At 44.1% G+C, this 19,572-nt stretch overlaps 1 protein-coding gene across 1 annotated transcript in view; it reads right to left on the bottom strand.

Moving 5' to 3' along the window:
- Window positions 1-19,572, bottom strand: part of DHX35 (DEAH-box helicase 35) — a 69,778-nt gene that overhangs the window by 10,447 nt on the left and 39,759 nt on the right. The window contains exons 12-19 of the mRNA XM_061127277.1: window positions 18,794-19,004; window positions 14,378-14,502; window positions 11,123-11,177; window positions 8,526-8,621; window positions 6,670-6,764; window positions 5,957-6,034; window positions 5,114-5,243; window positions 1,223-1,304 (exon numbers count right to left, since the gene is read on the bottom strand). Coding sequence (XP_060983260.1) covers window positions 1,223-1,304; window positions 5,114-5,243; window positions 5,957-6,034; window positions 6,670-6,764; window positions 8,526-8,621; window positions 11,123-11,177; window positions 14,378-14,502; window positions 18,794-19,004 — 872 coding nt within the window. The remainder of the gene's footprint in view (window positions 1-1,222; window positions 1,305-5,113; window positions 5,244-5,956; window positions 6,035-6,669; window positions 6,765-8,525; window positions 8,622-11,122; window positions 11,178-14,377; window positions 14,503-18,793; window positions 19,005-19,572) is intronic.

The following is a 19,572-nucleotide window of genomic DNA, read 5'->3' as shown; positions in this document are numbered from 1 at the left end:
TGGTAAAGAATCTGCCTGCAATGTGGGAGATGTGGGTTCGATCCCTGGGTTGGGAAGATCCTCTGGAGAAGAGAAAGGCTACCCACTCTAGTACTCTGGCCTGGAGAATTCCATGGACTGTATAGTCCATGGGGTTGCAAATAGCTGGACACGACTGAGCCACTTTCACTTTCACTTTATTAAAGAAGAGCACCTTCTGATCACTGCTCTAAAAAACTGGCTAAAGTGAAGTTACAAGACTAAAACCAGCTCAGAAACAGAAAGACAGACTAAAGTAACAATTCAACAAACTGGAATGATTCGGTTTGGAAAAAAGAGGGCTAAACTCAGTGTTAGCTTTCACCAAATTTGAATATACTGGAGGTTATCGGAGGTCATCAGTGATCAGTGACTTTTCTATACCTGAAAAATGGAACAGGAAGAGACAAGCTGTAGTCGTCAGCAGAAGGAGGGGCCAGCCAGCACATGAAGAAATACTCACCAACATTCCAGTTTGGCTACCTGGGGAGCTTCAGTTGTGCAGACCTCCAAAAACATCAGGAAGCACCCAACAGCAAAACTAACTTCTCTAGGAGAGAGCACCTCTAATGGTTCCCTCAAGTCCTATTACTCTCTGACAACAGATATGTTACCAGCCTGCAGACTTGTAACAGGCTTCCCTGACAGCTCAGTTGGTAAGAATCCACCTGCAATGCAGGAGACACCGGTTCGATTCCTGGGGTGGGAAGATCTGCTGGAGAAGGGATAGGCTACCCACTCTAGTATTCTTGGGCTTCCCTGGTGGCTCAGCTGGTAAAGAATCCACTAACAATGTGGAAGACCTAGGTTCATTCCCTGGGTTGCCAAGATCCCCTGGAGAAGGGAAAGACCACCCACTCCAGTATTCTGGCCTGGAGAATTCCACGGACTGTATAGTCCATGGGGTCACAAAGAGTCGGACACAACTGAGCAACTTTCACTTTCAGACTTGTAACTATCATCCTCCTACAACATGTGGATGGGCTGAATATTCGAGAATCATTTCCACAAAAGTTAAGACATTATGCTTAAAGCTGTACAGCTAACCTCAAGGCATCTTTAGAAGGAGGCAAGATACAATAAAGAAAAATGATTTAATTTCTCTGCTTTCTATGCATGTCGGCTTGCTGTTGGGTTTGGTTCATTTTTAAGATTTAAATGATTTAAGTGACTTCACAAATGACTTCACAAAGTATCATGTTACCTATAAGCTCCAGTAGAATGAAACCTGGCAGCATTTGCAAAGAATCCGGAAACGATGCACCTCAGAACTGGATCTGGATCACCTACACAAACAGAGGGATGGATGAGATGAGACCTCAGCCACCCTATGCTCTGTGCTGTGAGGCCAACCCAGGCTGCCTTGAGCCACCTTGAAACCATCTCCTGAACGGGTTCAGCCCCACGATTCCCAGTGCCAGATGCCTGCCCTGGCACCATAGAGGTCCCCACCCTCCACAATGGCTACTGACGGAAACATGTCAGACTGTTCTCTTAACCTGGGACCCCGCCCCCCTAGTCCCCAGCCGCAGAGGACCAGACCAAGGTTGGGCACCAGAACCTACAGAGCATTCCACATGCTGGCCAGTGACCTTGGAACTCCTCTTTAGGAGGGCATTTGGCAGGAATGATGTTCCTTCCCTAAGACACAACCTGGGACATTAACACTACAAGATTGTTTCTGTGCTTATAGTTAGTTCGTAATTCTTCAAAATTTTCAAACATCTCAGTTTAACTGGCATCTATGCTGTAGTAGAAATCATCTTCCAAGGATAAAGTCCACTCAATTAGATGATTTCTACATGATATATCCAAATTATTCTGCAAAAACGATAACGCCATCCATATGGCTTATGACATACAATATTTCATCAATTCTAAGATTTACTCATTTTTACACTTTAACTCATTGAAATCAGGACAGCATTTTATAATTATAATTGGCAACATTTTGTCTTTCTTAACGACACATAAAATAATGGTATGTCTTAATGGTGTCTTAGATCCAACAAAACACAGTATATTGGTAAATAAGTTACCAAAAAGTGGTATAATTTACAAAGCCATCAACAGTGTATGAGAATGTCAGTTTTACTGCATTCTTACCAGCAATGTTCTGGCAAAAAGGTACCCCTTCTTTAACTGTACACTATTTATTACTATTACTGTATTTCTTCTTTTGTGAATTTTCCATTCCATTCCTTTGCCCACTTATCAACTTGGAAATTAGGTGGTTTTTTTCCTTAATATGTTAAATAAATTTATTCTATAATAAAGCTTTTAATTTTTTATCCCTTATATCTGCTGAAAATATTTTTTCACTGTTTTCTTTAACATCTAGTTTTTGCTTAATTGGAGAATAATTACTTTACAATGCTGTGTTGGTTTCTGTTGTCAATGTCAATCAGCCACAAGTATACATACATTCCCTCCCTTTTGAAGAGAACTTTTTAATTTGCATGTAATGTATTGCATTTCCATAATTTTCTCTATTGTTCTTCAGCACAGAACTGAAAAAAATCTCAAATCTACATTTCCAAACACAATCTGATCCTAGCCTCAGGTCCTCTCTCCACTTGCCCAAAAGAAGTATCTACATAGAATGTGCATTGTTATCAAAATGAGATCATTTCCAAGAGGTAAAAACTGCCCTCCTGAAGGGGCAGGATAGTGGGAAATTTTGAGTATTACAAGGATTGTGGCCCTTTAGAACTCAACCCTACCTTACAAAATCTTATTCCTTTTCTCGTGGTAAAAAGAATTTAAATTCAATGTAACTTTTCTCCTGGGCGAGGGGTTTGATAGGGACAGAGTGAAAGGACAAAGCAGGTGATAAACAGTTAATCCCACTAGGGAACTGTAAGAAGTGAAAAGTATAGGAGGTTTAAGTTAATGATCGCTCAAGAAAGCAGGTTTAATTAACCACAAAATCCAGCAGGCTTGCTTAGAAACAAAACCATGCAACAGAAGCAAGAGGCATGCTCAAAAGAGCTAAAACAATGGAGGCATGAGACCCCACACCCTCAGTGAGCTCAGTAAGCTAATGATTCTAGGACACGCTTCTCTGCCCACACTAAAAACAAAACCATGAGGAAAGGTGGCGTTACACTGAAACCTGCAGATTTACCTCATTTTAGTCTACGTTGCCACCTTTTTGCTCATTTTCACTGCACAGTGACAGTCCCAGTTTGACTATGTAGGGACAAGACAGCTCCCTGGCTTGATGTGGAGGAGAAGCTGAAGATGGAAGCTTGATGTCCACTCAAGAATGAGGAAGAAGGTGGTCGTCTTCCCCTCCCCTGATTTCCCTTCAATTATAAAGCTGCAGCCCACTAAGTTCTCTGTGTGGCAGCTTCTTGCCCGCCCGCTTGTAAGCCTCACAAGCATCCTATTCTAATCAATCACTTATCATCACTTTGTGTCTTCCTAAACTCTTTCTGCACTGAGGGCTAAAGAATTGGAGCTCTTCCTTTGGAGCCTCCAAGACACATTTCTGCTGTTTAAAGTTGACAATGAAAAACAGGTTAAGAAACAAAGAAGCAGATGGATGGCTGCTCTCTATCTCCTGGGAGACAGGCGCTTGATCACCTTCTCCCCAGTTAGCTGCCTCTGTGAGCTTCCTGTTTGCACTGATGATACTTTACCCAGTCACCTGAGCTCAATGCTTCCCTCTCTTAGGAGCGTGGTCATCCATCAACACCCTCTGAACATCTGATATGCTCCTCTCTGCCAGCACTTGTCTCCACAGTCCTCCTTGCCTAGTGAGCCCTTTGCCACTGGTTTCTAATCCAACCAGTCTGCTCAACTGGACTTCCACCACCACTTTAGGCCCACTGTGAGCCCTCTTAGTCCCCCCAACCCCAAGATTCCATCTTAACTGCATTCCTACTACAAACCCCATCACTGTACACCATGAGCACTCAAACATCTATTCCTGTAGTTTCTAAGACAACCGATAATCTCATTTGCAGTACTTTGTGTCTCCACAGGAATCTCTCTCGTCACTGCACTGTTTCAACAGTAAGAACCGCATCTTTGTCATCATGTAGTTAGTTTCCCTTAGTACAAAGGCAACATAAAGCTCTGGAATGAAACTGCCTGAGCTCTGAGGCCACTGTACACTCACTGTGCGACCTCCGTGTGGCCCGTCACTCACTGCCTCTCAGCCCACTCTTCTCATCTGTAGAATGGGGATCACAGCAGTGCATGTTTCACTGGAGCTCCGTGAGCACTAAATGAACTCACATATGAAGATACAGCCCTGCTGGGCCTGTAATGGGTGCTACAGCTAGGTTAAGAGCTAGTGATGCCAAGAGTGTTGCCAAGGGCCTGGCACACAGGGGATGCTCAAAAGACAACTGCTGACTGGCCGAGCAGACACACCACCCCCTTGAAAGCGTTGGTCTGCGCCACACAGGCCCATCTTTGCTAGTTACCAGCTGTGCTGTCCCGAACTTAAATGAACTTCTCCCTGGGACCTTACAACTCCTCTGTAAAATAAGGATAACATCACCGACGCCTTGGAGTAGTAGAGTAAGTGAGAGAATATTAAGTAAAACCCCCGTGGTGTAAACTAGTCTGTCCTCAACTAACAGGACTCACTGTCACTGCCAGAGGCCAGAAACTGTGTCTTACATAGCACTTCCGTCTTACCCAGCGACTGGGCTAAACACAAAGAGCATGCTTTAGTAACACCTATAGTTGAAAATAAAAGGCAGTTTATACAGAATGGCCATAAATGTCTTCCACGTAAAAGTCATTTTTCTTGGAAAACCTACATGGGAAAATTAACCACATGGCGTACAATAAGGTGAAGAATGTTAATGATTCTTAAGTGTTGTCAGGGCTTGTTAAAAATTTTTTTTAAATAAGAATAGCCCTTAGAAATAAAAATGGACCTCCTTGGGGGCAGGGGGTGGGGGGAAATATGCTCCCTTCATATGCAGCTTTTCACCAACACAGGCAATTCAAAATGCGAGCCCACTGTGGGTCCACAGTACACTGTGTTGCCTCACACCGCCCAGCCTGAGAACGCCAAGAATGCAACTCCACAGGGCAGAGAGGAGCGTCATGAGCAGTGGCGGTTTATTCTTACCTTCACTAGATTTCTTGGGCACTTGAAACTTGACGAGAAGCTTTTTCAGCTGCTCCCTCACTGTCGCAGCTCTGACGAGGCCCTTGTAATTCAGGAAATGCTCCTGACACCACTGGGAGTTCTTGCTGTGCTGCGGGACAAGGCACACGGAGGGAGGGTGAGACAGCAAGGACAGCTCTGGGCCGAGGCTACGCGGTGGACCTCACTCAACCCTTTGCCCCCTTCAGCTTACTTCACGGGACAAGACCTTCAAGTCATTACGGGCCCTCTGGGGCCCCATCTCTCTAAACAGACGCTGACCACCCTGCTCACCATCTGACTGCTCACTCTCCTGTGCTAAAGTGCAAGTGAGAACTTAAAAAAGATAAGCAGCATTGTTTTCAGTCTTGAGTATCTCCTTGAGCGTGGCGAACTATCAGACAGAACCCCTTCCCTGCGGCTCTTTGTAAATCAACTCTCCCTCTCAGACAGGCTCGAGGTTATCACTTTACTTGACAACAGGCAAGTATGAGAAGGTCTGGTGCTGATGCTTAAGCCCAATACTCTGGCCACCTGATACAACGAGCTGATTCACAGGAAAAGACTCTAATGCTGGGAAAGACCGAGGGCCAAAGGAGAAGGGGGTGACAGAGGATGAGATGGTCACATAGCATCACCAACTCAACGGACATGAATTTGAGCAAACTGCGCCGCAAGAGATAGTGAAGGACAGGGAAGCCTGGCGTGCTGCAGTCCATGGGGTCTCAAAAAGCTGGACATGGCTGAGCGACAGAATAATAACAACAGACGGCCTCCAATGGACCGGAGCATGGAGGGGGCCTTTGGAGTGGCAACTGTGCTTACTTTGATAAATGCTTCATACACATTGAGCATGGTAAGATGGTCACCCTCCTCCACAGCAAATTTTCGGTGCACTCGCATCTGGAAAGAATAAGGCAATGTTTAGAAGCTGACTCCTGTGAGCCTCTTGTCCTGGAGGTAACACGATGAATAGCTCAGTATAATTAATTTACAATGCTGTCTTAATTTCAAGTGTACATCAATATCGTAACTTTTCCTTCACAGTCTTTCCAGCATTCACCCATCTACTCATCAGAAATGCCTGGGCTGGGAGGGCCCTGTCAGCAGCTTGGCTGTGCCAGGCCTGCTGTGCCCAGGCACGAACTCCTGGCAGCACTAATAAGCCCACCAACGTTGCCCCCAGAGCAGCCTTGAAAACAACCTCCCTTACTTTTGAAAAGTCAGTAGGACAATGGTTAAGATTTGGACCATGAAAGGCAACTCCACCAATTCTGGCTGAGCAACCCTAAGTTACCAAGTTTTTCTGTGCCTCAATCTGTAAAAATGGTGACAGTAATACCTCCCTCACAAGTTCACACTGAAGATAAAATGGCACGATGTATATAAAATGCCTGGCACAATGTCAGGCACACAGTAAAATAAACACTCCAAACTGAAGCTGCTCTGTCACCAGCAGTCCCTGGGAAGTTTTAACAAAGGAAAGCCCAAATTGAGCAAGACTCGTATGAACAGCTTGGGGAAAAAGTTAGACTTACAGCCTGAGACTTCTGGTTTGAGGGGACCACAAAGACATTCTGGATCTGCATCATGGCGGCAATGCTTAGAATTTCCTGAGAACAGCCAAAATTCCCTATAAAACAAAACACACATTTGATTTCAAATGTATCATGTGTCACGAGAAGAAAAAGATGTTCTCTGATGTTTGCCTTGCAGCACACTATAAACTAAGATCATCTATTCCTATACAGCTTCATTTTAAAATCTTATGTAAACACTTCACCCTGCTCTGTATACATGGTGCAGATGAATGGAGGCCTGGAAGGACTCTACTCTGCCGCGGTCACACCGAGGGACTCTGCCATGAGACTCAACTAGGGTAGGTCAGCGCCACACCTGCCCCCTCCTCTTTAGGTGGACACCTGGAATCCTGGCAGAAAGCCTGAGAGGGAGAAGGGGCAGGGAATACGTGGACTGTATCCCCTGTGCTGTCCCTCTGCTCTGGGATCTTTCTGTGAGGAGGCCTCCCTCTCAACAGGGCTCACTTCACTCAGCAAGGCAGAGGCATACCGAGACCAAGGAAGCACGCGGTGGGCCGCAGTTGCTGGCACCTGGGCAGAGTCTGTAGCAACCAGCCCTCCAGGGCATCAAATGGAGTGAACTGCCCTACATGCTCCCCCACAGCTTCAGGCCTCACATATGATCTATCCTGCTTCTCACTGCAAGCCTGGTAGCTCCAAGACACAATGATAGCTAACTTTCACCATGCTTAATCTAAAACACAGCTTTGTTGACTACCAGTGAGTACAAAGTTAGACTAAAGCAAGACAGAGGTAGTATTTCCCTTCTCTAGGCTGTTGGGGGTGGCAAGCACAGTCTCTATAGTCTCCAGAGGATTTTGACTTCTAAGTATGAGAGGATCTTGAGGCTCTACACTTTGATCCCTTAACTTATATTCTCATAAAAATCTGAAAGCGTCAGAAAAGTTGGGACTCTTGCCCACTGGTAGTGCAAATACAAAATGGTGTGGCTGCAAACACAAAGTGGAAGATGCCACGGTGATTCCTCAAAAAACTAAACGCAGAATCACTGATCCAGCGATTCCACCCTAATATTAGACCTCAAAGAAGGGAAAGCAGGGATGCAAACACATACTTGTACACCTGTGTTCACAGCAGCATTATTCACAATAGCCTAAGGGCGGCAGCTCCCTAGGAATCCACCAGCAGGTGAATGGTCTATCCCTACAATGGAATATTACTCAGCCTTAAAAAAAATTCTGACACATGATACAACAGGAACCCTGAAGACATTGTACCAACTGAAAAAAGTCAGTCACAAAAGGACAAATATTGTCTGACTCCACTTACATTGAGGTTCCTAGAATAGTCAAATTCATAGAGACAGCAAGTGGAAGAGTGGTTGTCGGGGGTTGGGGGAGGGGAGAATGGGGAGTTGAGCATTTAATGGGTAGAGTTCCGGTTTGACAACAATGAAAACACTCTGGAGATGGACGGTGGTCGTGGTTGGACAACAATGTGAAAGTACTTAATGCTGCAGAACTGTCCATTTTAACATTTTTAACTGTATTTAAAAATGAGTAAAATGGTAAGTTTTATGTTGTGTATTTTTCACCACAAATTTGTACTAAAACTCAGGTGTCAGACCCACAGGAAACAAACAAAAGTGTTTCCTGAATTAATGATGACTGACCTTGAATCACAAGCTAACAACATGCCCCAAAGCAGGCAGCTTTAGATGAAAACTCCTTCAGTGCTTAAAAAAAAAATTCTGACACATGCTACATTGTGCCCTCTCCCCCAAGGTACACAGAATTTGAGAAACAACATTCTGGACAAAATAAAATCAATGAGAACCACTGGTCTCCACCTACCTGATTCAAGCAGCATTTTTGCAAACATGGGATTTAAAGGAAACTCTGCTATTCTCATGCCAAGAGGTTCAGTTAGGCGACAGTCTTTGTCCAGACCTGCCATAAGAACAACAAAAGGCAGAAGGCATGAACCATTGTGTTGGAAGATGTACAGTTGTTGGGAGAATAAAAGATGATACATGCTAGCAAAGGTGTATCCAAGAGATGAATCATACACTACTAGCCTCAATCTGATTGCTGTTACAGTAGAAAAAGAAAAGATTTCCTCAGAGGTCTTGAATATTCAGTTTTGAAAAATTAATTCTTCTAATGGTCTCCATGGGCTTCCCTGGTGGCTCAGTGATAAAGAATCCACCTGCCAATGCAGGAGATGCAGGTTTGATCCCTGGGTCGGGAAGATCCCTTGGAGGAAGAAATGGCAACCCACTCCAGTATTCTCGCCTGGGAAATCCCATGGACAGAGGAGCTGGTGGGCTACAGTCAGTAGGGTCGCAAAGAGTTGGGACATATCTTAGGGACTAAACAACAATGGCCTCTATGCAAAGACCTGAGTATAAGGAAATGGCCCCAGAGCCGCCTCCTGCTCCCACCCTCTCCTGGTTCTACTTCTCCCCAGAAACTGCCTTCTCCAAGGGCCCAACCCACAACCAGATAGTGCCAAACACAGAGGGTACCTTCCTTAGGGCCCCCAGCAGTCTGTGAGCCTGCTAACTACAGCTTCTTGGAAATCCTCTTCCCCAGCTTCCATGACCCACACTGTCTGGCTTCTCTGCCACCTCTCCTGCTGTTCTCTCTGCATCACCTCTGGACTACTGCACTCACTTCCCACGCTAGCAAGGTAATGCTCAAAATCCTTCAAGCTAGGTTCCAGCAGTGTGTCATCTGACTCACGAACTTTCATATGTACAAGCTGGGTTTAGAAAAGGCAGAGGAAGCGGAGATCAAATTGCTAACATTCACTGGGTCACAGTGAAAGCAAGGGAATTCCAGAAATAACATTCATTTCTGCTTCACTGACCACGCAAAAGCCTGTGACTGTGTGGATCACAACAAACTATGGAAAATTCCATTTTTCCCCCATCACTTATGGCAAATAGATGGGGAAAAAATGGAAACAGTAACAGATTTATTTTCCTGGGCTTCAAAATCACTGTGGACACTGATTGCAACCATGAAATTAAAAGACACTTGCCCCCTGGAAGAAAAGCTATGACAAACCTAAACAGCATATTAAGAGTACACATCACTTTGATGACAAAGGTCTGTATAGTCAAGGCTGTGGTTTTTCCAGTAGTCCTGTATGGATGTGAGAGTTGGACCACAAAGAAGGCTGAGGACCGAAGAATTGATGCTTTTGAACTGTGGTGCTGGTGAAGACTCTTCAGAGTCCCTTGGACAGTAAGGAGATCAAACCAGACAATCCTAAAGGAAATCAAACCTGAATATTCATCAGAAGGACTGATGCTGAAACTGAAGCTCCAAAATTTTGACCACCTGACTCGAAGAGTCAACTCTTGGGAAAGACCCTGATGCTGGGAAAGACTGAGGGCAGGAAGAGAAGGGGCTGACACAGGATGAGATGGTTAGATAGCATCACTGACTCAATGGACATTAATTTGAGCAAACTCCAGGAGACAGTGAAGGACAGAGGAGTTTGGTGTGCCACAGTCCATGGGGCCGCAAAGAGTATGACCTGACTTAGTGACTGAACAACAACATTTGGGGCTAACTTGAATTGCACGTTTTAAATGGGTGAATTACACGCTGTATGAATTATACCTCAATAAAGATCTTAAGAACTAAAAAAAAAAAATCACAAAGAACAAAACCTCCACTGAAATTTAATACCAAACTGGATATTATTTTCATTGGAGGCAACCTTCACAGAAAAGACACTTCCAAAATAGGTGAATTTAGCCCACAATTTTTTCTGTTTTAAGATAAATACCACATTTTCAAACAACAAGAGAATAGAAGTTTCTCCATAACATGGTGTCTCCTTGTCCAAACAATACCACAGGCCGGTATTCTACCCAATCCTCCACGGGAACTCCAGGAGTGGAAGGAAGGGTGTTTAGGGAGAGAACACTGAGCCAGTTTCAGAATGAGGTCAGGGACACAGAATACGGCCCAGAGGGGTGACAGCTGAAATACTGGTAAAAGAATCTCCCAGAAGTCTCTTAGGAAGTATAGCTGCAGCACAGGTTATTAAAAGCTTTTGATGTATTGACATGCTTCATAAATTTATTGTCACGATCGGACTTCATGATCCAATCATAAAGTGAAAGTAAATTGTTAGTTGCTCAGCCAACTCTTTGCAACGCCATGGACTGTAGCCTGCCAGCCTTCTCTGTCCATGGGATTCTCCAGGCAAGAACACTGGAGTGAGTTGCCATGCCCTCCTCCAGGGGATCTTCCCAATCCAGGGATCAATCATGGTCCCACCTTATTTCGATAAGCTTGCCTGTCACTGAGAGGATCACATATATGGGAAGAACCAAGTCCATCCTTGAAGATACCAAGAGCCCTAGAGTGAATACAACCTAACATCACATATTAATAATGTGTAAGAAACACAGAGTAAGAGACAGACGTACCTCCCAGAGCATAGAGTAATTCCAATGCTTGAACCATCGACTGCGCTGGAGGTGGCTGTAGGAAACATAACCACCCCCCAAGTTAATTTCATCAGGTAACAGCCATAACAAGGCAACTACTTCCTGCTCAAATCCACTCTTCGCTTTGACACGCCCCAGACTTCCCGACCTCCACGCTTACTCTCAAGATGTGCTTCCTCTCCCTCTCAGCACCCTTCCTACTCCGTGGTCTTCAATCGCAGCTTGATTAAACATTTCCTTTGAAGCTTAAGAGACGAGTCCTTACCTTGAACTACTTCCTTGCTTTCCCTAAACTCTCATCAAACATTTCTAATTTTTACCTCATGTCTCAGCCTTCTAAGAAGCCCCATGATACTGCAGTATTGATGGATGATTCATCTTTGTATCACCCAGAGCTCCGCCCCAGGCCCTCCCTATAGGGAGTCACTGACATCAGTTGAATTTGAACTTCTGGAAATAAACAGAGAATGCTAGACAATCTGAAGTTTAACAAAGATGATACTGTGAGTTTCAGTCTGAGTCTCTGGATCCTCACTGCCTTGTTTCCTTCAGTGAACCTTTACTGAGCCTTTACTGTGCGCTAAGCACCACTACCATCTTCTAAACTATTTCATCTATAAGCCACATAATAAAATTATAGTCCTTTTGCAAACTGCATAATTTTTTTTTCTAAATGCGTTCCAACAAATGTACTTTAAATATATACTGTTTCAGTTCAGTTTTACAGGTGAGGAAAGTGAATAACAAAATGTAAAAGACACTTGAACAAGATCCTAGAGGCCACTGGTGGCAAAGCCAGAGACAGAACTCGGGTCTCATTTTTTCCACTCTGCCACGCCCACTTGGAGAAGGAAATGGCAACCCACCCCAGTACTCTTGCCTGGAAAATTTCATGAACGGAGGAGCCTGGTAAGCTACAGTCCATGAAAATACACACGACTGAGCACCTCCACCTCACACCCACTGGACTGCCGAGGAACAAAGGCGCACTTTTCAAAGCTGTGCTGACTGCAGGCACGCACTGACAGGGCAGGAACTAGACCTGACTCACGGCACGCCAGGGATTCAACAAACCGCTGCGGACTAAATCATGTAACTGATTCACTAGTCTCTCCTCAGTGCCCACGCCATCCTACTTTATGAACAGCAAACACACACACAGCACCTAAAAGGGGGCTTGACCACTTTCTTTAGCCGAGATTACCTAACGGACAGACCAAGCGCTCAACGAGGTTCTGAATCATTACGGAACAAAACAGGCAGGCCCTCTTGGACTCCTTTTAATCCTTGGCCCTGTTTGCAGTCAATCACCAGGCCTGATGAATTCTGCTCTTGGGATTTATCATCAGTCAAAAGGCCCACACCTTTACCCCCTCCTCTCCCAATCACATCCAGAGGATTTTCACCTCAACACACACTTACTAATATTTCTCTGTGGCCTCATCTGATTGGAGATCACATAAAAACACTGTTTTACTGCAGCTGAAAGGACTGCATGTGTAGAGTCTTACTTTGCTTTTCTCACTGCCTGGTGTTCTGTTCCCACTGTTTCTGGTACTCATCACGCTTCACAGTGATGACCCTGAGACAGCTGCATGCTATTCCAACAAGGTCATACAAAGTGAAATAAGCACCTTTCTTGCTACTGGGCAACTGAGTGGTTTTCAGTTCTTTGCTACTGTAATTATCACTGCTAAGATATAAAATCATATGCATCCTGTGATTTCAACTGTTAAAAAAAAAAAACAACACCACAATTTCAGGGGAAAATAACCAGAAGGGAATATATGAAGATGAATTTATATGTATTTCCTTCATTTCTCAGCTGTCCAAAAGTTTATGATTTTCATTATTGTATTTTTTAATTTAATATAATATGATACTATAATCATTATCCTACATTTAAGTTATTTGTTTCTTTTGAATTATCTTCAGGAGAAAATTTCCCAAGAAGAAATACCAGGCATTTCTACAGCTCATAATGTCAGAAAGTCCTCCATGAGGACCGAAAGAGAATACAAAACCATTTCCCCCAAGTTGTGTCAGCTGGACTTTATCATTTTTTTTATGTTTGATCATTCAATTAATGTAGAGTGGAACAGCTATTTCAATTTGCATTTCTTTCTCCTAGAGAAGTCAAACGTATTCTAATGTTGGTTATTATTTGCGCTGTTCATGCAACATCAGGGACTTTATCATTCAGGAATCTAGACTAGTTACATACATCAACAATGTTGGGACAGAATAGAGTCAAAAAAATACAAGTTTTCAAGTCATAAAAATTCAAGAAGAAAACATGAGTATTTATTAACTGACCGGGTTGTGAGGAAATGCTTCAGAAGCACAAGAGAAGAAAGAAAATCATAGAGGCAAAGGTAGAAAGATATTGCTGTGGAAATGTTTACAGTGGCTGCACGTAACTAAACAAACAATAAAATACAAACTAGAACTATTTACAAGAAATACTACAGACAAAAGTTAATAGTTTTTAATAGTTAAGTCTTTAATAATTAAAGGACTTAAAAAATCACTAATAAACACTAGAACAGTTTAATTCAGAAGAAATATAAAGTGGCTGATAAGTTTTTTAACCTTATGAGAAATCAAAAAAGATAGAGATGGTATTTTTCCTCCTTCCTCCCACCAACCGAATTAGAAAAACTCTGAAAGAAGATAACATAGCAGGATCAGGGTCCAGTGAGTCAGGCATGCATGCGCTGCTCGAGTTTATACCTATAAAGGAATTCTGCCCTGTATCGAGGACCTACGAAATGATTATGGCCTTTGACCCAATAAACCCACTCCTGGAAATAATCAGAAATGCAATCAGCCATAGGGACTTTCCCTGTAGCTCCACCACAGCCCTCCTGGCTTCTCCAATCGGGACACTTCTCTATCAGGCCGACATACTCCTGGATCACTCCACCCCTCCAGACTCGCTGAAATCTCACTTGGGTTTCAGGTCTCGCCTCAGACATGACCTAACTGGGCTGCGGGCCTTTCCTGTGTCTCTCAGAGCACAGACCCTTGTCATTACCCCACTTACTTCCTCTCCCCCAACAGACAAGAACAGAAGTTGTCACCTTTGTCTGGCTGTTCTCCCCTGGACCCTGCACACGATACCTGAGCTAAATGAAAAACACCAGAAAGGCAGCACCCTCTGTACCGATGTCCGGCACCTCCCTTGGGAGTGTTCCAGTCTCCTGACAGCTGCAGACGGAAGGCAGGACTTACCGACATGAAGTGGAACCTGAGGACGTTGTCGATCCCCAGCGCCTTCAGCTGCAGGATGACGGGGGCCAGGTTGCTCCGCTGCATCTCAGGGACAGTGGACTGAGGCAGCTGGTCAAAGGCTTCCTCTGGGGATAGGAAATCAGAACTGTTTGTGATCAAATGTCACAATCAAATGTGACCGTTCTGCCAAAGGAATGTTGTCCTTCTCTCACTTTAACGAGGGGCTCTAGGAATCTAGGCTCAGACTCATATGATACTCTGACAGATCGTTGCCTCCTATTTAGGAAAGACTCTTTTTTTTTTTTTAAACTTTAGATAAATATGTTTTAACAATATGTCTTTATAAAAGTATATCCTTTCACTTTAGAATGCTTTTTACAATGTGATTCTTGTTAGCAAAACATTAAAACAAAGCAACAAGTATTACTGTGGGTGCCCCGTTTCCATTCCCTCAGCTTGGGATAGAGCCAAGGAGCCAGGGACCGTACATAAAAGCAAAGAACGATTTCAGGATAAATTACCAAATAAAACCAGAATATAACCAAAATATCTCTAAAATATTAAAAAATGACCAAATCTCAAAAAGACCAAAAACTGTCCAACTTTTTAAATCAAGCCAGGCACATACGTCACTCCCAGAGTCCAGTGCTGCCCCAAATGGATTAATGAATGCTTACACACACCATCGGGAACAAAAGGTGACCTCGAACAGGAAAAGGCATCACTAGGTTCAGGAGGCCAAGATGGGAGGGGCAGGAGAGGGGGGAGGGAGGGAAAGAGACTCTGGGAAGCCTTTGTATAAAAGCTAGATAAAAAGGGTGAGGGAAAAAAACAGCGAGGAAGAGATTAAATCCTTTTTGTGTATATTCAGAAAGCTTATGGATCATTTAGAGAAGGATTATAGACAAAATCCTCCCACATCAGTCAACATTTTAACTGTGCACACCCTCCTTCACACAAAGGTGGCCTAGCTTCCAACATAAATCTTTAATTAACCAGAGCGAAGTCAGAGCAGAACAAAAGGTGTCATGAAGAAACAGCACTATCACTGAAGGACTTCAAAAAAACTTTACTTTGAGAAAACAGACAATAAATATTCTGTGAGCTGATTGATGCAAATAACCAAATGCATGGGCCCACCTGGAAGGTTCTGGGTAACAGGCAACAGCAGGAAGTTCCAAATGGGATATTTCCTTCAAGTTTCAAGAGCGTTTGAGGGGTAGACTTCTGGTAGAATAACCATATTTTTCAAGCACACTGCTATCAGATAAGAGGACAATCCTGATGAAGATGCTCACAGGAAGTAGGTGCTTCTTAAGAGTTCAAGGACACTTCAGTTAAGTTCAAGGACACTTGAGTCTACTGAGGACTCAAGTACACAAGGCACTGTGCCAAGGGCTGCAGGAGCTGTAGGCCAACAGCTTTTGAGACGTTTCCACGATTCAAAGGGGTCTGGGACCAAGATGACAACAGGCTAGGTCCCAGAGGAGGGTCCTCCCGACGAGAAATGGAGGCTGAAGGATGGAGGGAGGACAGCTGAGGGGAGAAGGGATTTAGGGCACTGACATCTGAGAGAGAAGACAGGGACAAAGTGGATCCGCTGGGCAGAGGAAACGGCCCACGGAAAGGGATCAAAGGTATGAGAAGCGGATGTGGGAAAACAGAAGGTAGATTCAAAAGAGAGAGCAGTTGAGCAGGGATGCAATGCAGGGTCAGTGCTATGGACAGTGGGAGGAGACAGGCTAGCAGTCCCGGAAGGATCTGGGAAACTGTCAAGGGTCAGAGGAGGTAGCACCCTGCTCAGAGCTGTGATCTCTGAAGTAGGCTAGCGGAGGAAACCTAGAGGCTGGAACAATGTACCCCATTACTGGCAGGTGGTCTCCCCCCAACCTCACCTCCTCTAAAGCTGCTCACACTAAGGCAGCCAGTGACCCTTTACCCAAATCCACTTGCCTATCTTCAGTCTACAGTCTGCTGTTTGATTTCCTTGGAGCGTGAGATGATGCTGGCCATTTCCTCTTTAGAGGTAACTTCAGTTCAAGTTAAACAAAGAATTACCATGTGACCCTGCAATTCCACTCCTAGGTGTATACCCAAAGGAATTAAAAACACAGACTGAGGTACATGTACATATTTGTTCATAGCAGCACTATTCACAATAGTCAAAAGGTAGAAACAACCATCAACTGATAAACAAATCGTGGTACATTCATACAATGGAATATTATTTGACCATAAGAGGGAATAAAGTACCTCTACAATGTAAATGAACCTGGAAAACATTATGTTGAGTGAAAGAAACCAGACACAAAATGTCGTATGATTTATGTAAAATATCCAAAACAAATACACTCATCCCTTGGGATCCACAGGAGACTAATTCCAGGACACCCCTCTCCCCCACTGCAGATAACCATAATCTGAGGACACTCAAGTCCCTTACAGAAAATGGCGCAGTATTTGCACATAACCTACACACATCCTCTGAATACTTTAAATCATCTCTAGGTTACTTTTAGGACTTAACACAATACAAATGCTATGTGAACTGTTTCTGGTGTGTGGGCAACTTCAAGTATTGCTTTCTGAAACTCTGTGGAATTTTTTTCCCAAATGTTTTCCATCTGCAGTTGGTTTAATCTATGGATACAGAGGGCCACCTGACCATCCAAAACAACAGAACAAAGACTGCTGGTTGTCAGGGGCTGGCAGCAGGGAGAAATTAAGAAGGAAATACTGCTTAACAGGTAAGGACTTGACTTTTGAGTGATAAAGATGTTTTATAACTAGATAAAGGTGGTGGCTGCACACCGTGAAGATAATAAATGCCACTGAACTGTTCAAGTTAAAAGGGTTAATTTCATATTATGTAAATTTCACCTCAATTAAAAAAAAAAAATTTAAGTTTCCTGAAACTTCCTCTACCCCATATTTCAGTTTGCCTCTGAAACGGGCTTTCCTCTTTCTACTTCCATTATTCCCTCTTAGTACCTTCAGTGGATGATCCTTACCTCTCTGGCCTCAGGTTCTGCATTCTCCCTCCCTTCCATGAGTTCTTCCTACCCCCTTCCTCCCCTCCAAGTACTGGTACATTCTACTTCCTCTGCCCGCTGTGATGAAATCTAACCCCCACTGCTATCCCCTCAACTGGATTAACTACTGGGTTGCCGGTAAGATCAGGCTCAATTATGGACTGTGAAGCCCTCCCTAATAGGAATAACTCCCTGCTGTCTGCTTCCAAGGCTCATTCAGTTATGGCAACTCTATCACACCATAATATGCTAATCTGTTCATGAGCCTGCCTCCACCACCAGGCTGTCAGCCATGTGGCCTCAGACCGTGTCTCACCTGGCTTTAGATTTCCAGGCCTGGCACAGAGCAGGTGCTCTGTAAACATCTGGGAAAAAGAATAAATGATGTCAAGGACTGAACAAGGATGATGGTAATCAGAAAGGAAAGGAGAGATAAGTGGTAAAACCCCTGTATCTGGTTAAGTGACTGCAGAGGGATACTGGACAGAGGAGGGAATTAAAAATGACTTGAAAATTAAGTCTAGATAATTGAGAGAAACTTTGACACCATCACCCACAAAAGAGAGGTACAATGAAGTAAAGAGTAGCTCTGGGGACCTCATTTTCTGTAGAGAAGACTGCTGTTTAGTTGGAGAGAAAGCTTCTTAAGGGCTAAGACCATCTTCATTGTAATTTCATGTTGCTCCTTCAAAGTCAAGCATGGAGCAGGAGCTGACCAACTGCTTTCTATCAACAAGTCTCAGGAGAGACCCTGCTGGTTTGGCTCTGCAAAGGTGCTCTGAACCAGAGGTAAAGATGGAACCCACTGTGGGGCCCCACAGGATTCAAGGATCCCAGAACAAAAAAAATGCCACATGATGCTAAGAGAATGTTAAGAAAGACAGAACATGGGCCACAAGGGTCCAAGCTACATGTCACATGGCTGCAGACAGGCCAAGGCCCAGACTAGGTCAGAAAAGGGGTGGCAAATAATTGGTAATTCATAGGACTTAAATGGTGGTCCAGTGGCTAAGATTCCTCACTCTCAATGCATGGGGCTCCAGGGTGCCATCCCTGGTTGGGGAACTAGATCCTACATGTCCCAGCTAAGAGTTCACATGCTGCAACTAAAGATCCTGCATGCCATAACTAAGGCCCAGCGCTACCAAATAAATAAATATTTTTTAAAAACTGGTCTAGCTTTGGCCATTGAGGAGCAGTAGCAAAGAAGGGCCATGTCTGGAGCGAGGAAAGTGGTGGGGGTCAGATTACAGAAGGCCTTGTGAGGGAGATCTGGGTCTTAAGTTCTGCTTATTAGGGGTAGATACCTGTAATATTCTCTGCATCAGAGAATAACTGACTAGGAGAAAGTCAAAACCCCTAAAAGAGAAAAAGCCACACTTACCTGTATAAAGGCGGTAACACTTCCCTGAGCGGCTGCGGCCACCACGTCCTGCTCGCTGGTTGGCTGATGCCTGGGACACCGGGACCACCACCAAGCACTCGATAGCTGTCCTGGGGTTGTAGGCCCGGAGCTTCACGAAGCCACAGTCAATCACGTACACAATCCCGCTGATTGTGATGGAGGTTTCTGCTACATTGGTGGCCACAATCACCTAGGTTCCCCCACAGGAAGGAGAGTCAGGATAAAAGTGTTTTGGTTGTCTTCACCCTGAATAAACTAATCAAAGTCCTAAAAGATTTCAAGATATCTTCAACAGTGTAGAACCTGTGAGAAGCAGTTAGGTATCCTGGGTGGACTAGGATGAGTTTTAGGCTCAGGGTGTCTTGGGTTTCAATTCTCCCTAAGGTTGGGACCTCGGGCAAGTTCCTTAACCTCCCGAGCATGTTTCTTTGTTTCCATAATAAAATTTATCCTCTCCCGAGGTTCTTGAAAGGATTAAACGTGAAACATACATGAAATGATTATTAGACCCTGGTAGCTGGCTCAAAGAAAATATTCAACAAATATTAGATTTTACCTTTTGTCAACTCAAGTGATGCACATCACCACCTGTACCTGTCTTTTACTCACATTCTAACTGCTTTCTGAGGGTCTGCACTTTGCCAGGCACTCTTCAAGGTGCTAGGAATGTACAATGGACAGAGAGTCCACATTCCAGTGGGAGTGTCTGGGTGGAGAAATAGTGAACATAAACAAGAAAGTGACGAACACCAGAAAGA

Source organism: Dama dama, chromosome 23, assembly GCF_033118175.1.
Source record: "Dama dama isolate Ldn47 chromosome 23, ASM3311817v1, whole genome shotgun sequence".
Classification (NCBI taxonomy): domain Eukaryota; kingdom Metazoa; phylum Chordata; class Mammalia; order Artiodactyla; family Cervidae; genus Dama; species Dama dama.
This window is presented reverse-complemented; position numbering and strand designations above follow the sequence as displayed.